General features: G+C 38.4%; 1 protein-coding gene across 1 annotated transcript in view; it reads right to left on the minus strand.

Annotated features, from left to right (window-relative positions):
• The window catches only part of LOC107081878 (syntaxin-1A-like), a 93,244-nt gene that overhangs the window by 16,400 nt on the left and 53,609 nt on the right, over positions 1–23,235 (minus strand). The window contains exons 4-6 of the mRNA XM_015370223.1: positions 9,711–9,785; positions 6,435–6,508; positions 6,014–6,122 (exon numbers count right to left, since the gene is read on the minus strand). Of these exons, the coding sequence (XP_015225709.1) occupies positions 6,014–6,122; positions 6,435–6,508; positions 9,711–9,785 (258 nt within the window). The remainder of the gene's footprint in view (positions 1–6,013; positions 6,123–6,434; positions 6,509–9,710; positions 9,786–23,235) is intronic.

Here is a 23,235-nt window from a genome sequence, read left to right on the forward strand (position 1 = left end):
ATCACCAGAATAAATGACAATTAGGAGGACCATTTATTTTGATGTTCGACTTACAATAAGAAGATCCTCCACTATACCTTTCAGTGAACATAATTAATTGAACACATTCATGCACAACAGTGCCTAGCACTACACATTTTTGCGAGGGAAATAAAATATCACAAAAAGTAGGATCGTCATCCTGATAAACTAACTGCATAGATGACATTTTGAAATATATAAACTGGCTTAAAAGCATGTAAAAAATATTTTGTTTTCACTCATTAAGGCAAATAAAGCCAAGCCACTCACTTGAATCCTTGGCCATTGTACAAGATAGAGGCAATGGAAAGAACATAGTAACTCAATGCTCTTGAAGCCTGTCAGGAGCAGCAATCATCAAGAGCATCAGCAAAGTTCTTAAATCACGTCTGACCTCAAAGTGCACCTTTTTGAAGTTCAAAATTGAATTGGTGCTAATGCACCATTAGTCACAGGCTATACTGTAATCAGCCTGCAGATGCCTCTTAGGAAGGACCAACGTTTGAATTTAGACAAACCATTGGAATCACTCCAAGCTAACAGCTAAAGTTAGCCTGCAGTAACAGATGCCACTGTGTGAGTCAGATACCAGTCAACTCTACAGCATTTTGCCTAAATAGTCATAACAACTCCCTTAAGAAAATAAGCTAATTCGGGTTAAAACCAAGAGAGTCCCCACTTGTTCTGAAAAAAATTAGAGTGATGCTCCCACTTTTGTTTTAAAGGGAAGCTTTAATGCCTCAACAAAAAGTCAATAATATTGTTTTTTTTCTCAAATATGTTTGGTTATACAGAAATTTAAACATAGAACATGCAAATAAAGGCTATAGCAAACATGGCAGACTCTTCTGGAATAAAGCTTTACAACACGGATATGTTGTTGCTCCGCCCCTCATGGTTGGTTCCCTTGGAAACTACACAGCCATACCTTTCCAACAACCTATTGTACATCTTTTTTAAATGTTATCAAGTGTTGCAGTTTCCATTCGTAAAAAAGTGAGAGCACAGTATCCTATGCCATGTGTAAAACCTCGTAGTCTTTGCATGTTGTAAGCATAACATTGCTTTATATTTGAAGAAAAATATTCACTACCTCCAAACCAAGGAACCTAGTTTCGATGTGTCACATGGTTTCATTAAAGAGCCCAAGAAGCTATTTTAGTTCAGTAATAAGATGTTTATTTATTGTTTTTACAAATTAAAGTATCAGTCATAGAAGCAGCTATTCCGAGCTATCCTAACTCCATTTGTTTCACTTCCTACACACACACACTCCTCGTTGTTTTTCTTTAAAGCCCTGACAGCCTCCAAGGGAGGCTCTTATTTGTTACCATGGAGACCCAAACTCTGAAAAGCCCAATATGAAGCTGAGAAGTCTAACTACACCCATAGTGTTCATAGGCTATTAAACCTTTGATACTACCTTGCTACCAATAATCGCACCATTTCATTCCCAGCGTTAGGTGAGAGAAGAGGAAACGTAGAGTTAGACTGTTTGAAAAGGTTTGTGCAACAGGAACAAAACATTTTTAATGTTTTAAAGGTTTCTGAAAATTGGATTTTGCCCATAGATGAGCAAGGGATCTTGTTTAGCACATCAGCATGGCTGCGATTTAAGTCAGATGTGTTCTACAGGTGAAGAATGCTAGATTAGAATACATCAGACCATCTGTATTTTTCTCTGCCACAGCGAGCAGCAGTAGGAGCAGTCCAATGAGAAACTGCACGCAATGATCAAATGTCAGAGAGACACCCTGCAACGCCTGTGGTCAACCTCTTCCAGCCTGGCTTGGTCAACCTGACTGCAACACCTGACATCGAATTCCAATATACGGTATTAATTTCTAATAATGTTTTATTTCAATAAAATATTATGTTGTAGCTGTAACTGAATTTAAAAGGATGTTAATGATTAAATCGTTGATTTATAATTTTTTGAAAATTATGCTGTTTGTATTAGTAATCAGTCAGATTTTGAAAAACAGGTTTCTTTCACTGATTAGCTCCAAGATTAGCCAACAGATAGATAAAGCTGAATTTTTAATAAAGAGATAAATATTGGGGTAGACTGACAGATGGATAGATGGACTAAGGAAGTGGAAATGGGTTAATTCTTTGACAGACTGATTTATATGAGGCGACATAAAGGAAAGAATAAAGAAGTCAAATGTTGTGGACATAAACCTGGCTATCAAATTTGATTCTGATACAGATATTAGATAATGAAACGTGAAATTAAGCATGTCAGTGAAAATACATCTAAAAAAAAGAAACTAAAGCATGTAGGAATAACTTTATAACCTTAAATAGCATAATTGTTAACTTGGTGCTGCGAGCCTCCCTTGATCACATGTTTACATAGCCACACAGCATTTCTTTCTTGTCCTTTTTATGTCTGTACCTATCAGGTTAGAGTGGAGGTAAGCGGGAAAAGAGACGCAGTGGCAGAATCAATACTGGGTCTGAATGTTTCCCTCTGTGTGTGACACTTATATTGATTTACACACAAACCAGTCAAAGGTGCAGGAACTACAGCAACATAAGGAATTAAATGGTTTGAAAAACTACCTATAGAGATGAAAAGTAACAGTTTTTTCTTCCACCATATTTAAACTTCTGCCTGTCTTCGTCTGTTGTTTTTTACTTTATTTTCCATCTCTGTTAGTGTGTGATCCCTTCCTTGGCGACAGCTGATATAAGCAAAGGCCTCCTGTGATTCCAGACGCTGACATATCAAACCCAAGTGAATCGGAAAAAGCTAAAGGAAAAAGTGACTCAGGTGTGAGTGTGTGTATTTCTTTTTTTTTTTTTAGGTATATTTATGTAAGTCCTTTGGTGACTCTAAGAGAGTTCTTTAAGGTCTCTTATTTATACAGGGTGGAGCTCACACATATAAAGGATTCGGCTAACAGATGGCCAGAGGAAATTGCATCTATGCAAAGAGGTCTGTAGCATAACTGGTTTTGCCCCCCCTCAGCTATTACCACTAAATGAGTCACAGTGTTCTTCTCTCTATGGATGCACTTGTGTGCTGTGTATATTCGGGCAACCGCATCATGCTGAATGTTAGGGGCTGCTGGGTGTTACATGTGATGAAGCAGAGGATAAGCTCTCCTTCTTGTTCCAGGATTGTTAGGCTCGCAGCTGATTCCTGTCGAATCATCTGACGCATTTAGTGCAACAGGAATGAGAAGAGCATAGATCTGAGCTGCGGTAACCTGCTGTGTGCGTCCAAGTGTGTGTGGGTGTCGGTGAAAAGTGATTTCAGTCTGAGAGCGGTTGTTGTGGCAGAATCCAGCAGGGAGACTCAAAATAAAATATAGATAAGTGAAAGTGAAACCCGAGCCACTGTAAATAGAAATTACACTTTGCTGACTTTGTGTATCAGATATAAGTACATATCAGATTTTTGTTTTACAAATGTGCAAAGAACACAAAAAAGACTCATTTAATTATCATTACTAACATGGATGAAATTTTGATTTCTGAAGTGGTGGGACGCAAGTATTTTTTTAATATAACTCTTATTTATAAGTTCAGCATGTTTTTTAGTAGATCTTCTGTTTTTCTTTCCACCACTTTCTCTTGCATCTCTGCTATCCCTCCCCTGACAAAATATATGGATGCACGACATGAACAATTGGGGTGCAACAATCCATGTAGATTAAGAACAAAGTTTTAAAATTACTATGAGCTAGAATATATAAAATTACATTCATAGATTGTTTCCTTTTTTGATGATAATAATAATAACATTAATACAGATGATTTATCAGCACTTTTAATATATATAAAAAAGTTACTTTTCAAGGTTATTGAAAGCTTTAAAATGCAGTGGAGGATCTGAAGTGGATATGGTTCTTTATGAAGCCAGTAAAGGTGCTGTACGAGGGGTGTTACACAATTCTTTGAATGTAACTCACGTTTTGATTTTTAAAGAAGCGTCTCTTTCTTCTTTCAGACAACCTGACTGTGGTTCTAATAAACAACTACAAGAATATGCACACACAAATTACACCAATTTAAAGATATAATTAATACACCTGATATTACAACCCTTCTAAATTACGTGAGCCAAGAGAAGAAAAAAGGCCAAACTTATGCTACGTTCACAACTAAAGCAGCAGAGGCAGCAGGAACAGCTAGTTTACATGCAAAGCCAATGGTTGAAGCGCATAAAGGCACAGCAAAAGGTCCTGCAGCGCATTTTGAGCAGCAGCAGCAGCGGGTCTGAGCAGCTGAAGCAGCGCGTCGTGAGCTTCTGAGCATCTGATGAGCGGAACGCGCTGCAAACGCAGCAGCTGCTGGAGTTGGAAAAATGTAACTTTTGCTGCTCGAAGCACCACATCAACCAATCAGAGAGGCTGATCTGGGAGCTGCAGGGAGAGAGACACATCGCTGATGATACACTATGATCACTCCTCTGAAACAGTTTATGAACATAAGAACATATGAGCCTATGAACATAAAATGCCAAAATCTGCCAGCAACACATGCTTTTAGTATCCTGGTGTCTGCAGCTTGGATAACGTACATGAAAAATGCCTTCCAGCCACCGCAGCAAACCACCAAGAGGCTGTTTGCGGTCTGAACATAGCGTTACAGTAGCAGAGATTCCCTCACCAAGTTTTCATCTTTTACAGAGTCCATTTTTTCTACAAGACCGGAACTCCTGGACCGTTTAAATTATCTCAAAAATCTGATGCTGCGTTCACACCTAAAGCAGCAGAGGTAGCAGACGCAACATGCAAGTCAATGGTTGACAAGAGAAAAAGACAAAGGGCTTTGATTTTATTATTCTGTTGCCTGCAGTTTGGATTATGTACATAAAAAAAAAGCCTTTCACCCGCCACAAACAGTAGCGGAAAACCGCAAAGAGGCGACAGAGCCAGAGACTGCTGTTGAACTGGGTTCCTAGTGACAGAGCTCTGCCGGTGTACGAGGGTCTGAGCTGCAAAGAAAGGATCGGGTAGCTCCACCCAATGCGCAACAGACCCGGCGCAGCTGGAGAGGCAAAGATGCTTCAGCCGTGTGTCAGAACTAAACTTGTACAAGCATCAAAAACGAAGGAGCACATGTGTTTTTGCTGCTCTTGCTGCTTGCGGTGTGAACGTAGCATGAGAAAGCCGCTGTCCCGCACCACTAGAAGAAGGGCTAGAAAGGCCTGATACTATTTTCTGCTGCTTGGCCAAGACAACACTCAGAACATTCTCCTCTACCCAAAGGCAAAGTGATGTGCCACATTCATACACCATGGTGAACCCCGACACGAGGAGGCTGAGCTGGAGGGAGATAAGAAACATGAACCCAGTCTTTCTTTTACCCCAGTTGGCTAGAAAATAGTTTAGCCTCTCTAAAGGAGTTGGGCTCTAGAGCCAAGGTAAGCCCAACTATTTCTAGCTGGTAGAAATGCTTACCATTTAACTTCCCCTGAGCTGATTTAAGTAGTTTGCTGTTCAGATTTTATTTACACATAAAGCATATGAAACGACAGCGACAGTGGCATCGGACGAAGGAGTTTGCTCTGCAACAGGAGGGTTGCCGGTTCAAGCCCCAGCTCCAGCTTTCAATGTTGTTGTGTCCTTGTGCAAGACACATCACCCACATCACCTGCTAATGGTGGTTGGAGGGTCTGGTGGAGCTAGGTGTAAGGCAGCCTCACTTCTGTCAGTGAGCCCCAGGGCAGCTGTGGCTACAACGTAATTTGCCAACATTAGTGTGTGAATGACTAAATGTAAAGTGCTTTGCTCAAGTCTCCTGATTCGAAAAAGTGCCATATACTGTACAAGTACAGTCCATTTGCCATTTAGCAATAACGTTCAATTTTTAAACATGATTGTAATCAATGTAAAAGCCACTTTGAGGAACATGCCTTTAGTTTCAAGCAAAATTTGTATTGAGGTCAGTCAGTCTTTAGAGAGATATATTTTAGTCCATATATTTTAGCATTGTGTGCATTAGCTATACGGTTTGATCTTCAAAATGTACTCACTGATCTCCAGCTGTCTCTGAATGCGGCCTTTGCAGCGCTCCCTGTAATCTGACTGGGTGGTGTTGTACTCTGACATCACCTCAACGAATTTCCGTGACAGTGTGGAGTGCTGGAGAAGCAACAATGAAAAATTATTTTCACACCATCTGCTAGATGCAATTAGGAAAAAAAATGATTTTAGATAAACAGAAGTGACGTTTGGTAAAGCAACTAAGGGCATCTATGGACCATCTGGATGTGACCTACCAGCTTATTGATAATTTTTTTTTTTTTTACTGAAGGTAAAGAATATAAGCAAGCTTAAAGCAGCTTACAAAAGGAAAAAAAAAACAATCCAGCTTCCAAATGCTGTTTGCTTGATTCTTTCATCCTGAAAATCATGGAGCTGAAAGAAGTCTTGTTGCATTTGCTTGAACTGCACCTGTGTTTTTCGTATCCTTAGGTCAGCTGAAGATCTGTTCTGCCCCTCTTCTTGCTCAATAGTTTGCTGAATACCTAAAAAAAGAGAAAAGTGAAGTATTCATCAGAAACTGAATGTGAGCTCAAACAGTGTCATAAGGAAAACAAGAAAAACACTGCATGCCTCACAAGATGCTGAAGCTCATAATTTACAGAAGGGTAATCTAACATTAAGTAACTAATGATGGCAAGATATGGTGATGTATATGAGAAAGAAAACAAATATGTTCAATAAAGACTTTAAATATAGATGAAAAGATAACACAGAGTGCTTAACATGGTGGTTTTGTGTATCAACTGTTTCTGAAAGTAGTCCTTTAATAAATCAACCAAGTTTATTAAAAATAGTATGTTATGATGCAGAGGTTTTAGAATTTAAACTGTAAAACAAAAGAAAATCCAGACTTTGATTATAAGCTCCTTTCCTGCTTTTCTTGCTGGAGCTAAAATTCATTATCAACATCACTTTAGTTTAACCACAGATTCGTGAGGACAGCAGAGAGGATCATCAGGGCACCTCTTCCCTCCATTATGGACATTTCAAAACAGAGCTGCGTGTGCCGAGTCCGTAACATCATCAGTGACCCCTCAAACCCCCACTGTTCTCCCCTCGGAAGACGAATCCCAGCATCCGCTGCAGGTCCAGCAGGTTCTGCAACAGCTTTTTTCCCCTCTGCCATCAGACAGTCTAACTGCGGAACTCTAAACTGGACTCTGCATCACGCAACATTTGCACTGCTAATGTTTCTGGACTTTTATAATCCTTGTAAATAGGACAAAATGCAACATTCTACTGCATTTTGCACCATATTTATTTTTGCAATGCACTAACTTTGTCATATTAATTGTCATAAACTGGGACAGATGGACACAGTATTCAAGGGGAGACAGTCAGCAGGAAAGTTCAAAACGTTAATAAAAAAATAACAAAACAAAACAAAAGCACAGAGCTGTGGAGCTGCTGACTGCAGCAGCTGAAGCGGGCGGGGCGCAACCCATCACTGACTATCTCTGGTTTAGCAGTACAGTCCATCTCCTTTAGAGCGAGGTAAGATCCAGTCAATGGACAGCCAAATTGATGCGGTGCGGAGCCGCCCAGAGTGTTCCCGATGCAGAAGCCTCTGTGCAACCAGTGCAAGACCAAGCCAGGTCCGGGGAACAGTTCAGAACAAGCAAAGTTCTGAGGTCCAGAAGTCCTCAGCTCGATCAGGGGTTCCGATCCATACAGGAACAGACAGAAACAGGGTTCCAGGTAGAGCCCTGCACTCGCGGGACCCAACGCAAAGCCGTGCGGCGCAGGAAAAATATTGAAAGCTCATTGCGGGTGCGGGCGGGAGGGAGAGTGCACAGTGTGGGTACGGGCGGGAGCGGTCCCGGGAAATAAAAACATGTTTTAAAATTTAAAAATAAAATCATCATAGTGTGCTGGCCTTGATAGCTTGGCTGAGCCAAATATAAAGCAGTACCAGCAGGTGAATGAGATCATTGATAATTAGGAGCTGGGCAGAATAAAGCTGGGGAATGACATGAACAATGAAGGCCAGCTATCAGGTTAAATCCTGACAATTAATAACTTTTTGCACCATTATTTAAAACGGGTTTCTTTTCCTCCTACATTGTTACATTCTGATCACTGCTGCATTTTATATTGGTAATGTTTATCTTACTCCAACTACAATATCAGTACACTGTTGTAAGCTGTATGCAAAGGCATTTTTTCTTTGTATACACTCTCTGCATATAAAATGACAATAAAGTTTTTCTAAGTCTAATTTCCATTGAAGGCCTTGCTTTAGTACCATTCATAATGACAGATGTGCACGTATAATGTTAGCCCCAGCTAATGGGAAGCACAAGCCTTATTAGAAAATCCATAAAACTTATGGAATTTGGCAACTTTCCCATATCCAAAAGATAGTTGTATTTTAATGAGAATAAAAACTGTTCCTGACTTTTGCAAAAACTGAACTGCATCAATGTTCTCCCTGATGGCACTTATACTAAATGTGTGTGACTGCATGTCTGCATGTTTCACATATACACAATAAGACATGAGCTAATTATCTTCAGTTTCTCTGCACTTAAGTAGTTCTACTTCTACTTGAGATGCAATAAAAAGCAAATTAGTCTTTTCTTAAGAGTGGTGATGGACAAGGATCACAGTACCAGAGAAATATGCAAAAATGCAGAATAAAAGACCAAGAACCATACAGTTCACTTCAACTGCTGTGCAGTTTATTTCTTAAAACACTTTATCAAAAAAGGTCAATTAACCAAATCCTACTGCCTCCAAATCAAGCACATACACTCCAGTTGATACCAACTATAAAACCATGCGGTAAAACCTAGGTCACAACTCAAACGATCAAGATCCAAGGAAACCCAGCAGATCACATAAAGCCACACACCATCTATGCACCATGTACCTCAGCATTCACTAATCCTTCTTGGTTAAACTGCTGTCGCTCTTAAAGCTTATATTTTGTGCCAAAACTAACAGGGGACAGTGGAATAATTGGCATTAAGGACAATTGATGTCTATGACTAAATTTACTTGAATTCCCTGGTATTCTAAGAGAAAAGCAGTAGTAGTCTGCATTTTGCTTCATCTTATACATCTATCACCATAATTCTACTGCATATATTCTCGAAAAAATGAAAACATCTTGCTTAAAACCTACAGGACTGCTTAATTTAACCTCTTCTTTTACCTTTAAAATTAAAATAATGGTCAAATTCTGGCTCTTCACCCCTGGAAGCAAAAGCTGCAGATCCCAGGTTTAGGTGGAAAAAACAAAACAAAAACATTAACATAATTTCTTTTTTACCTGAACCTAACTTTGTACTTTATCTTGTTTAGAGTAATCTTGCACATTGACAGCAACATTAGACAAACAGCAGTATTAATAAATATGATAACCATGGCGAATGAACCTCATCTTCCTGCTTCTGCAGAATAAAATCAACATGAATAAACAAAACTGTGAGCTGCCAGAACATCATTGTCTCCTCTCTCTTGGTAATATTCCAGGATCATCATCATAAAAAAAAAAAAACTGTATGCTTTAACATAGGCAAATATATAATTTTACAAACTAGATGAGAGAAGCTTATTTCTTTTTGCATTATTTTATTAATTATTGAATAATGTTTAACACAATAGCAAGACCAATGTCTTTTACCCCCAGGTTCATAGTTTTGGACCGACACTTGTTGATAGATGAAAACAACTACTTACTCTTTAATTTAGAGCGTATTTTGTTGGCCAGCTTCTTGATGTCTGCCATTAAATCCTCTAGCTCGGCTTTGGTCTCTAAAAAGAAAGCAGTTTGAAAAAGACACAAGCAGAGACATTAGAAGAAATATTAAATCCACACACACACAAACATCCTTGTACTGGCATCAGTTTCAGAGACGTAATCGATAGAGACGCATGGAAAATTGTCTCTCCCAGCAAAGTTCAACAACTGATCAACTTCAGCTTGTTTTTCAGCTTTCTTTACTTGGCCTACCAGTGATCCTCTCCTCTCGTTCCAATAGCTTAACAAGATCACATGATACAGGACATTATTTAAAAAAAACAACCAAAAAACAGAGAGGGAAAATTAGAGACAACATGGCTTAACCTAATCAGGTAAATAAATAAATAAATAAATCTTCTCTATCAATATATGCCACATAAAACTATAAAGATCAAAGCTGAAACATATCAATTATTGTTATATCATTATAATATAGCTTGTTATTTTAGTTCTTTAAAAAAAACGACTTTGATGAACTAGTTTAAATAATGAAATTACTAATTTTTAAATAGACGATTGGCTTTCCATCTCTAATAACTATTACTGACCTCTAAAATGTTTTTAAAAGGCACAGGATTTTTGCCTGCAAATTTAAATACATGAAAGTCATATTTTTGCTATTTGCATATATACAATAGGTTGCCGTAAGCATCTATTATTTGAAACCAACGAATAAGAAACAAAATATTACGTTTGATTAAGTAGAATGGATGTTGTGGCTAGCTAATGTTTACCCAGTAAGCCTGCTATCATCTACTTAATGTAATACTGATTACAGGTTGCCACTTTCATTTCACCAAGTCACACAATGAAAGAAAACACTACTAAAGCAAAGATTTGGTCATATGAATGCTTACCGTTTTCTCTGATACATACACAGAGGAAAAATTGCACTTCATAAAGGACAAACAATAGCTAGGATGATCCCAGCAACTCAAAGCCGAAAGAAGATTGTCCACTATAACTTTAACTCAGTCAACCTCTCCATAAGCTATGACCATCACTCTACTGCAAGATGCTGCCACAACCACATTTACTCATGATGGTCAATTCGTAATAGCTTGCAATGAAGGCCTAAAATTATAGCCGGACGTCTAATGTTTTATTTAAATCTGGTGGCGGCAGGGTGACGTTACTGTGGGTCTCAGAGGTTGTGAATGGAAATCCTCGGCTTAAGGTTAAGATCTTATTAAAACGAACCGTAGAAGTTTACACGAAATGTTGATCAGGGAAACAGAAACTGTTGAAGCAGAAACCAGTATCTGAGGTTCAGGCCTGAGTCAGTGGTTGGGGCACATAGATGATGTTAAGTACAGGGAGGCACATTCAGGCAGAGATCCAGTGGTTAGACGGGAGGCGGCAGTAAGGAAGCAGAAACAAGATTAATGTCCAGAGATCAGTAGCCAAGGAAATATTCAACATGGGCATTCAACAGGGAAATCCAGGAGCCATGAAGGTAGGCAATGGATGAACGCTGGACATTCACTCACACGTGGCTTTTAATAATCTGGTACTGTTTGTCAGCCACAGAGCAGTAAATAAATTCAGGTAAACGGGGTAACATTTTCAGACCAACTGCAAGGAATATTGTTTTACAAGTGAACCCTTCTTAAACCAACTTCTGTGGTGTGTCTGTGTACTTGTCTTTATAAACAAACCTCTAAGGCCTTCACAAAACAGGTGGATCTATTGTGACAAAAAAAATCAAATGCAGATGGATTTTATTCTAGTTTAACTAGTCTACTTCTGAAGGTAGTTCAGTTAAAACGATTTGTTTAGTCATGTCAAATAAAATGGGACAGAATTGAATTACATGTAAAGATTTACTTGATTTCAGATTTTTATTGGTTATAAAATTTAATAGTATTTCCTTTTCTCTTTCATCAATGCGCTACTTTCTGCCAGTCTATGACATAAAATGTAAGCAAATTACTTTTTTACATTTTTAGAGATTTGTGGTCTAAAAGGCAAGAATTAATAAGACTGAATTCTTTTTCTAAACCTCTGTAAAAGTAGTAGCCCTTCAGCTTTAATTATCAGTTTCAGACTTCACACTGAAAACCTAATTTATCAACTAAATGTCACACAGTATCCAAATCCTTATTAGGTGGCACCAGGGAGACAGAACACAGAAACCATGGCCTTATAAGTTACTCCAGTCAATCTATTCCGCCACAGTTAAGTGCCTACAGTTCTTTATAATGAGTTTATTCATGCATATTTCCCTGCTTCTTTAAGGCTGTATAAATCACAGAGATAAATTAGAGGCAGCAGTAGCCCTGTTGAACCAAAACTCTCTCCAAACATCTGAACCCAATTACAGACAGCCTCAGTGGATAATTTGATTACACAGAAGGAGACTTCAGTCCCTGGCATGCTATCAATTATCAAAACATATTTGCACATATTTTTCAATAACAAAGAGGCTTAAAATGTGAGGTGAGCACATCATCTTCTTCATTTCACATTTCAAATCTGCATTATGTAAATTGTTTTAATACCAGTTTTGATACATAAAACTTGTAAAAAAAAACAAACAAAAAAAACAAATCAGCAAAACACATTCACACACCCATGTTGTGTTTAGAATTAAAACATCAAAACAGCTATTATGCAACATATTGTATCCCCAAAACTTAATGGACTATTCATGTAGTCTCTCTCAATGACAGCTCCTGGGTCAGCTTCTCTGACTGGTTGACACTCAGCATCCACCTGCAAAGTTCAGATTTATCCTAATCCAGCTGCCGTCACTGATTGTTCAAAACGCACGGCTCTAGGACCTGTAAATCCTGCAAGACTCGCTGGTTCCTAAACTCATATCACATTACTGACCTCTTGGCCTGCCTTGAACCCTTTTCCCAAATACTTTGCATGTAAACCATATGTGCTGATGGTCAAAACACTTTTGGTGTGCATGCACCGTTAGGCTCCTGGTGAACATAGGGACCCCTTTTCCTCATTCTCCTACATTCTACTACCAGTCTTTGATTTTGCAAGATATGATAGTTCATCTTTTCACTTCATGTTTTCTTTGCTTTTTCACTTCATAGTAGCTAAATCTGCCCTGGTACTCTGTTTATTTGTGACACCATTCTGTAGGAAGCCATTAGTCAGGCTGGTGCTGTCTAACACAATGTTGTACATTATATAGTTTGTCCAGTTATCAGTGTTTAGTCCTGTTGGTCTCCTAGATAAAGCAATGGGCGCAGCTTTTTCTACAATGTGTAATTACCTATGGAGCTAATTTATCATTGTTATCTCTAATATTGAACATATTCCTGGGTTGGTTCCTTTTGTGGATCCTCGGTCTTTTCAAAGCTCCCGTCAATCATGTCAGATGCCTGTTTGAAAAGAGCCTGGTTCTGGTTCTGCTGGGGATTACTTCCTGTTATAAAGGAGTGCATTTCTTTCACTACATGATTGCTTGGTTTGAACGATAGATGTAAAGTCAACAACCCAATGCAATGACCACTCTCGCTATGTGCCCCTTCAGGAAAAGTGAATTCTGAAAAATCATTCACTCAGTGCATTCAGCTGGGTCTCTTTACTCTAATCCTCAAACTGATCCATCCAAACACATGCTCTGATCCTGTAATTCAGATCAAGGCAAAATGGAAATATGACATCCCTGCATAAGTTAGAGAGTTTTGTATTATGAATAAGGTAGAAGTTTTTTGTACTCACTTTCATTCAGTTCACCTCTCGTTCACCCCCTCCACATTTTTAAAGAAAAACTAACAATTCTCCAAAGCTGTACTTCTGGAAAAATATGATATTTATAAATGCTGTGACTAAAAAGGCATGCCTAGAGCGGTGTTTTTCAACCCTGGTCCTCAAGGCACACTGCCCTGCATGTTTTAGATGTTTCCCAGCTTTCACACACCTGGTAACAATTGATAGCAGATTATCAGGCTTTGCTGAACTGCAATCATCTGAATCAGGTGTGCTGAAGCTTGGAAACATCCAAAACATGCAGAGCAGTGTGCCTTGAGGATCAGGGTTGAAAAACACCGGCCTAGAGGACTGAGGTGTTTAAGATCAAATAACAAGCATCAAACATCAAATGGCAAGCAAGAGCAACTACCCCCTGACATCACATTTCTGCAACAGAAATTATTTGAGCTGCTGATTTCCTCAACGCGACAGATGGACCCAGTATTCAAGGCAAGTCAGACAATGGGAAGATTCAAAATGTTTAAAGACAGAAATTAAAACATAACAGAAATGCAGGCTGCTGAGGATAATCAAACTACAGCAGCTGCAGGGGGCGGGCTGCAACCCATCACTGGCGTTCTGAATATAAGAGAAACACAGGTAAGTGATCACAATCATCTGACAGGAGATGATTATCAGAGTGAGTGCCACCCAGAGTTTCCCAGATGCTGCAGAGGTTCCAGCCCTAACAGGAACAGAGGGATCCAAGCTTCCAGGAATCCTCAGAGTGTAAACGCAGGTTCGGATGTAGACGGGTCCAGACGTGTGCCCGGACAGACACGCACAGATGAAGACTGGCATGCTCAATGGTAGAGAAGAACATAGACTAGACATGGTTCCAGGATAAATGCCGAACTTTGAACTGGTCTCTTCCTAGGAGCCAGGCGTACAGGAATTAAAACTGTCCTGTCCACGTTCTGAGCCAACACCCTGAGAGCTCCACGGGGAAGGACCAGAACCCGCGCTCCTCCCACATGCCGAGCCAAAACCCTGAGGGCTCACCGGAGAAGAGCCAGGACACAACCAGGAGACAAACATTAAACCCTCTCAATCCACTGCCTTTCCGGAGTCAGTCAGAAGATGAGAATGACACTGATAGGCGAGAAACACCGGTCTTCAGTTGAAGCCACGTTATGTGGCCAGTTATGTGGGGAGGGCTATCTTAGGACAAGGTTTATAGCCCTTTGTCCTGGCTTGTCTGTACCTTGTAGCCTGGTCTCCTGATGACATCTGTCTGTCATCATTTATCTGCTTCCAATTTAAAGGACACCCTAAATGCTTTAAGCCTCCAAGCCTTAAAGCTTGAACATTCCTTAGAGACTCTTTGAAGAGACTCTTAGATTCCATTTTCCACCTTTTATTAGTCTATCATTTAACATGTGCTTATTTTTAGAAGTTAATATTCTTTGCATGGTTATTAGATAAATTAATACTGTAAGAGGGATTATTAGGTAATAAATGTTAAGATATTTTAACTGTGATTGTCTTTAATTATTTATACAGTGAGCAATTTTATCACTCAGAATCAGATCCATCCCCTTATTGGTTAACACTTGAAGAAGCAGAGATAATTTCCTTTGGTGATTACTAACTCTGCTGATAACCATAGTCTAAATTATTACATTTGATGAGTTCCTAAGATTAGGTAAACCGTGACCTTTCAACATGGCAGAGAGCAGCGAAATAATTCTGTATGGCGGGTATCATCGTTATGCATTCTCTCCTGTTGTGTTTGTAGCTACAAATAAAGTGACATATATTTCTTTAAAATATAAATAAATTATACATTAAATAATATATAATTTATAAATTAAACTAAAATTAATATATATTTATATATATATATTGTTCAACCCTATGTTCCGTAGCAAAATCAAAAACTTAGTACAAATAATAAAAGATCCTCTATGTCACTGGTGCAATTTTTTAATTTAATTGTGGTTTATGAGACAGCGAATATTGGGTATTTGGTAACCATGCCTGTTTTAGTTATTCATTTACATATAAATATAGACCATCTTTGTAAGAAAATACAAATAAATGAAATGTAAAAGAATAAGAAACAAAACACTTTGGATATAAAACCCAACAGTGTAATTTAAGTGTGAGAAAAATTGGACAGCCTCAACACAGCCTCAAAAAGGTGCAAGATTTAGGAAAATGCTCTCTCTTATTCCTCTATAACTGTGCTGTTCGATGAGGGCTGCAACAGGGCATCACATAGATAATAACATAAAAATTGAGGTTAGTCTCAGGTTGTTACAAGCAGTGTAAGTGTGCACCTAAGTGTATGGTGTGTCTTTTAAGTGGTTAGATTTGATTTGCTTCTTGTGGTAACCGAACAGAGGAAGCCAACCTGTCAGATCAAGTGTCTATTCAGCCTCATTATTTGCTGTGTGAAAACAGGGAGAGTGCCAGCAGAGATGAATAAGTAGAAGGAGAAGTGAGACAGAGGCAAATTAGAGGGCAAAACTGAGGACTCAATTGAGCTGTGGCTTCACACTCCATCCCTCTCCCAGACGTTTTTAGATGAAATCCTTAGGTCACGCTTGTTGCCATCATTAAGACTGTGTTGCTATGGAGATGTGTGCAGTTGGTCCTCCCGGCGGCTTCAGATTGTTTCAAAGTGACAGAAGGAAGGAGAGCCAGAGAGATGCTACAAGGCACTGAAATATGTGGGAGCTAGAAGAGGAACCCCATGAACACATTCACACAAATTACATTAATCTTCGCTTATCCATTACCCCAAATATCAAACCTGGTTTCCTGGTTCCTCTTTAATAACGTGACAAATACTCTGTAGGAAAAAAATGCACAATCTATTTGGGACTCAGAATCTATGCACAGTTTGGAGGTGTGCTCAACCATACCTGGGTGCCCAGAAATTAGCAGGTTGTTGAGATTAGCATAGCTACAGACTAAACAGCAGAAGGGACTTATCCAAATATTGGTGATTGAGCCAAGTATTTTGAAATAGATTATTTGGAGCATTAGGATTAGGTTAGCAACAGATATAAGTTAATGAGACAAGGTCATCAGTATAAGACAAAGTGTAACACTCCTTTAATTTCTCTGTCTTATGTATGTATGTAGGTGAACAGAGGGCACATAATTAATGTTCCTCCACAGTGCTAATAACTCAGGATGTAAAGGAACCAAGAGGCAAAGAGTTTGGGCATGCTCAAAAAAAAGTTTAGGATGCTGCACCATGGAGGGGATTAACAAAACTCTAAGAGAATTTTCTTAATTAAAGGTGTAGTGGAGGATTTTCGCAAATGGTGCACGCTCTGTTTAAAAGTTGCTGCTTGCATCGCTCATAAAAGCTTAGATTTGCAACTTTTCCCACTATGTCAGACTCACCACCGGTAAGTGAAAATGGGGAGGAGCATGTAGACGGGCATTATGTAAACACATCACCAGAATGATTGACAATCAGTAGGACCATTTATTTTGATGATCTGCCCAGAAAAAGAACATCCTCCACTATACTTTTATTTTCATTGTCTCTGTATTGTCTTCAGTGAGAAGCATCAAGTTGGGTGGAGGTCCCAAATGCAGACACTGAAGCTGAAGGTGGTTACTTGCAGATTTAATAACAAAAAGGGGTAACAGAAGAAAAAATCCAAAAACATAAATCCACAGAATTCAAAAATACTAAAAACCAGGAAAACTCCCAACAAGGGGGCAAAGAAATGACGACAAACCAGCCACAGTGACTGAGCAGAAGGTGCATATATGGGAGAGAGAAAAAAAGACCAGGCTAATCAGAAGATTGGGAGCAGGTGTGAATAGAAGAGTCTAGAAAGGAGCTAGGGAAAAGGAGACTGACACAAGAGGGCAACAGAGTGCAAACAAGAATTACCCAAGAACTCAAATAGCCTACTATCAACAATAACTAGAATAACACAACATGGAAATAAAACCAATGAAAACTCAAAGATAAAACTTAAACAGAACTAAAACAATGACAGGAAGTATGGCTTGTACACATTGCTTGTTTTTCTGTTGTTCTTTTGCAGAAGTTAACCATGTTTTTATGCCATTTTTTTGTATTAAATGTACATTTTTATATTATAACTGTTTAATATATAATGTCTATAAGGCAAACATGCACAAACTTTGGGTTAGAATTTCTAAGACTTTTTTTTAAGCATTATGTTTCATAATTATCTTCCCAGATAACCTCCTTGAGGTGAGCTTTCTCTGCAAAGGTGGCCAGGCACTCCTTTAGAGACAGGGTGAGGAGCTCGACCATTTGGGAGAGGCCTGGTGTAGAACTGCTGCTCCATATAGAGAAGGGTGAACTCCCTCACAAGTTCCAGACACACTAAAGGGAGTCTCAGGATGGCCCAGGACATACAGTACGGACTATGTCTCTTGAACGCCTCAAGCTTTCCTTAGAGGAGCTGAAGGTGTCTAGGGAGAGGGCAGTGTGGGCATCCCTGCCAAGAATGCTGCCCCCATGACCATGTTCCGGATAAAGCGGAGGACATGGAGTACGAGTAAAAACATATAGATGGGACACAATATCAAAATGTGTTACTCAAATTGTCATTGTTAAATTTAGGGTTGAACAGCAGCAACATAAATTAATAGAAGTTTTTAATATTTGTTTCCCTTATTGAAGCAGTCAATAGGTCCCATAGTTACAGACACCTGGTGAGCTCAGCAGACACCGAAAAAAACTGCTTCCTTCTCCTCTCGGAGGAGAATTATCAGGTCAACTGATGCGATTTCTCTTTCCAACTTTTATTCGTTTATCTTTTTTTCTCTCCCTCTGCTCTCTCTGTAAATGTATTACCAGTCCATTGTGTGTTTGCTCTGCTTATTGATTGTCCAGAGTCCAGATGTCTGTATCAGAGACACAGGATTTGAGCTCAACCCTCAAACATTACCAACATTTACTTTGCTCCTGAAATGCTTCGCGTACAGGGCAAATCGCAAACTGAAAGGAAAGATAAAGTTTAACCAACAATATATCACTGGACGGTTTTCAGTGCAAGACAAAAACCATCTCTTTTTCTGATGACAGTTTAACACAATATAAAGGTCTTTTTTAAGCTAGTGTTGAGGATTTTATTGCAACACAGCTTAGAATAAGAGGTTAAGTTCTTTGTGTTGAAAATGAAAGATATCAAGAGCAAATAATAGGTTAATGACATCTAAACTTGTATGTTAAAGTTTTTATCTTGGTTTGTTTTATATATTAAAACACCACAAGACACCATAGTATGATTTTGATGTAGGTAGTAAAAATTATAATCAATGAAACCTATTTCTGTCACAGTAATTGGTTAAAGCTGCCATGAGCAACAAAAATATTCTTATTTTTGTGATGACAGAGACTCAACAGCTTGATATATTCCTTTATGTAGTCCGGCTCCAGTTTAGTTTCTAAAACACTGAGACATTTAAAACACAATGCAATAAAAGCCTTGTAGAAGTTCATTTTGAAGTTGGTTTTCAAGTTTTTGTTGATGTCAGGATCATTCTGAAAGCTTTATGTAGGTCATCTTAATTACTCCAAAGCCGCAACTGTAGGGTATAGATTCAGAGTACATAATTGGGAAATGAGAAACAAGCATATTCTTTCATGCATGGGGAAACTTTCTACTATAAAACTGAATTAAACAAAAAAAATATATATATATATATTTTAATGATGCAATCTTTGTAGCAAGATTATGTAGTTCCTATCAAGCCAATTTTCTTTCCTGAAAAATTCCCTTTCTTTATAAATCTCAGCCCACACTAAACATCAGGGCTACTTGTAGTTAACATGGTAACGCTGCTGTCACTTTAAAACCTCCCTCTGCATTCAAACAACTAACATTGTAATCAAGATCAGAGCACTAATGCTTACCATGACAGAGAATTGGCTCTAAAGTCGAGGAAAAGGTGCAGAAGACATAATTTTGTTCCCAGTGACCACTTTATCCTACTGGCTATGACCTCCAATATCTTTGTGTGTGTATTAAAGCCCTGGACATCACTGTCCACATTCGATTAACCTTTCCTTTATAGATATCATTTTTCTGCAGTATTAACTCAATGCTCACTATCTGCTCAGATATTAAGAGAGAAGGGCAAGAGAAGAGGAAATTATAAGTAATAAGGCACAAAGGAATGGCAGCTGAGAGAGACAAAGGAGAAGGAGGCAAAAAGAGGCTGAGGGTAGTTTTGGTTGAGGTTGGTGAAGAGTTGGCAAACAGATCTCGACTTGGCGAAAAACTAAAACCAGAAATAGTAACACTCACAAGCTTCAATTAAAACAGCTATTTCCATGCTACCAGCTGAGCACTTTAAATGGAAGAAAGATGCTTTGCAGAAATGGAGATATCAGACCGATCAAGCTCTAAATGGCTTGACAGAGTTTGACCGACAAAAAACTCCTGTGCTGAGCGCTATAGAGCAATCACAGAAATGAGATTTGCATAAGATCTGAGAGGCGAAGAAAAACCTACACAACCTATTTGTTGTCTTGAAACATTTAAAACGTAGTCAATCTTCTGAATTAATTCCAAACTTTCACAATTTGGTAACTAACAAGATTGAGGGGTTAGAGTTCAGATTCCTCTGAAGCTTTTCAAGTTAGATTTGCAGTAATTTGAAAACCATCTGAATATCCGTTTTTAGCAAGATCAGAAAGGAAGCAATATCAAGATCTTAAGGTGAGATCCTTCACTCAAGTGCTTTTGAAATACAAGGATGTAGATGCATTAACAAAACTCGGATCTATATTTTTAACTGGGTTTACACCTACAGCTCAGGTTTCCTGCTGGTTTACGAATACTTTATGAAACAAAGTACATTCAAAGCAACAGCTTCATATTTCTTCCATATTTCTGGGGGACTTTCAGAATGGTAACAAACTGGACGATCTTGCAGGCATGCTATCTCTGGCCCAAACAGACCCGTGAATAAGTTTGATTCTGATTTTGCTGCTTTGCACTATTGATTCAATTGCAACACATTTTCCCATTTGCAAAACAGTAATTTTGACAAAAAGTGAATAAATCTGCTTTGGCTCAATGACGTATTCTGACACTAAAACTTAATTCGATTTTTGGGCTTGCAGGACCAATTAGGTAGAGAAAAATCAATTAATTAAAAACTTAAACAAAAAAAATAAATAAATAAAACGTACAGATATTTTTGTAAAGGTCTTGAGTAAAACCTACCAGGCACAAATCTTTGCAATTTGTTTGATAGGGTTTCAGTTTTTTATGTAGTTTTTTTTAGTCACCTTTAGTTTAGACTCCGTAAAAGCTGAAGGCAGAATTCAACAACAGTTTTTTTGTCAACCGCCTGTAACCTAAAAAAAGAAAAAGCTTAAAACCTAAACAAATATTGCTCGATGGTATAGTAATGTGAACATAAGAGTCTCCTTAAGTGTATATTGATCTTTTTTGTCAATGGAGAGACAAGAAAGTATTTTTGAATGGTGCACCCAGACAAAAGCTTTGACTAATGGCTGGATGGATATTAACAGATTCAAAGTCAGGATGCAATTATCATACTGCAGGAAGAAGCAAAATCCTGAGGCCCATACCACAAAGCGAGCTTAACATAGCAGGAATACTCCCAGCCTATCCAGTCTAACCAATACATAACAACTGCAACCAGGAAAAGCAATACCTTGAAGCTGGATATCAACTCACTAATTCAATACAGCTTGAACTGATCATAAATCTGTGAAAAGTCAAACACAGTGGCCGAATTAAAAACATGTCAAAGCATTGCTGACTGTAAATAAGCAAGTTACACATTGGTGTCTTTTAACCCAACCTGCATCCAAGCCTGTACTCCATATCAATCGCCTGCCCCTTGGTAGTAAAGAGGAGTTGGGAGCAGATAAAAATAAAAACAATAACGTTTCATCTGGTTAGTTGGACTTTTTAATTCAATTATCTTTGGGCTTCAATAAAGCTGGAAGCTGTTGCCACAATGGTATCATATTAATACAAGAAATGGTAAGTCTGAGTGAAATCATACTGATTTTTGAGCTGTGTCAGTGGAACAAATGGTGTTACTCTGGTTTTAAAATGGTGGAAGTCCTGAAATACAGTGCTAAATATAAAGAAATACCTTAATGTATATTCTACTTAAATGAGACTTGGTAGCATTTCTGTTTCAGTCTTTACAGACTCTCTGCTCTAAATGATCATATTCCATTTTACAGTAACATTACCGCCTCCTTAGTGGTTGCTTTTTTTTTTTTTTTATCTGGTGGTTTATCATTAATTCCACATAATTGCTTGTATATTTAACAGCCAGATTTTCATAATGAGGTGAACATGAAATTTCCCTGAAATCCAGGTATTAATTTATTTGCAATGGCATAAATCCTTTTATACGGTGTTCAGCCGAGGGGCTGCACTCCCGAGGGTCGTACAGCCAACACACTGTTCTATGATCTGGCATATAGATGCTGTAAAAACCTGTGTTGCTCATATTGTTATAGTGATCCACAGAACCTTCTCAGAATTTGTGCTGTGATTTTTGTTTTCTTATTTATGACTGTTTTTTTTTATTTAGCTTAATATATCAATTGTACAAGAATCAAGTGAAACCAGCAGTGTAGGATAATATACATGTGAAAAATTAACAATAGTAAAAGGATTCTGATTAAAAAAATAAATAAATAAACACATAAATTGAAAACTATTCAATTTGTCAAGCACATTTAGTTTGAACTTTTTGTGCCTTGCGATGGACTGGCGACCTGTCCAAGGTCTACCCTGCCTCTCGCACATAGACAGCTGGAGATAGGCACCAGCACCCGCAATTTTCCCTATTTAAAACCGTTCCCATGAGTCATACAGAGCGACCCGACCCCTGATCACAATGTATACACACAGGCACTTATTTTCATTAATAGCTTTTAGTCCCAAAGTGCTTTTTTTGTGGCTTAAACAGAATACTGTCATAACAGCAGAGAAGCAAGTACTGTGCTGGATCTTCACAGATGACCAATTGTAAACAAGCCGAGTGCCTAAGGGCCTTTTTTCCCCTCACAAACACAAATACACTTTCACACCAGCATTCATACAGTACATCAATCAAAACAAGACCCTTTTCGGATTTTACAATTAATTAAACTAAGACATAATTATAATAAAATGCCTAACATAAGAGTGTGTGACATCACTACTTCAGGAGCATTTACCTCATGCTCAAAAAATACCACAAAGCTCCAATTAACTTATTCTGAAAAGTAACGTCTGCTAGCTGCACTTGGTGCCGGGATGGCAAACACAAAACACACTATCAGTGCTAGGATTGGGAACATTTTTGCATGATCTTTCCACCATTCCGTTGGGAATTGAAGATTCCCAAAGGAATTTGCTCATTAAGATGTGAAAAAGAAATCAAACAACTTTCAGTTATGTTGAACCTGGTGTGCTGCAGTTCATTTCAAGATAAATGTTACTATATATGTGTATATATAAAGACGAAGAAGGCAGCAAAATCCAACAACCAAAACGGCTACAAAATGAAAATGCAAACCCTTGCATTCAAATCCAGAATCATTTGCAGCAAGGCAACAGTGCAGAAACAGGAAACAAACTGTCATGTCCCATTTAAAGAATATTTTTGGTACAACTTCTTTCAGTTTAAATATAGATATTGCATATAATGTAAATGCAAAGAGGAAATTACGGTTAATGAGGCTCCCGGACAGACTCATCATCAAACTGGGCTCCCTTGGACTCCCCCCTCTCACATGTGCCTGGATTAACA

The sequence above is a fragment of the Cyprinodon variegatus genome, unplaced genomic scaffold (genome assembly GCF_000732505.1).
Source record: "Cyprinodon variegatus isolate N-32 unplaced genomic scaffold, C_variegatus-1.0 Scaffold44, whole genome shotgun sequence".
In the NCBI taxonomy this organism is placed as follows: Eukaryota; Metazoa; Chordata; class Actinopteri; order Cyprinodontiformes; family Cyprinodontidae; genus Cyprinodon; species Cyprinodon variegatus.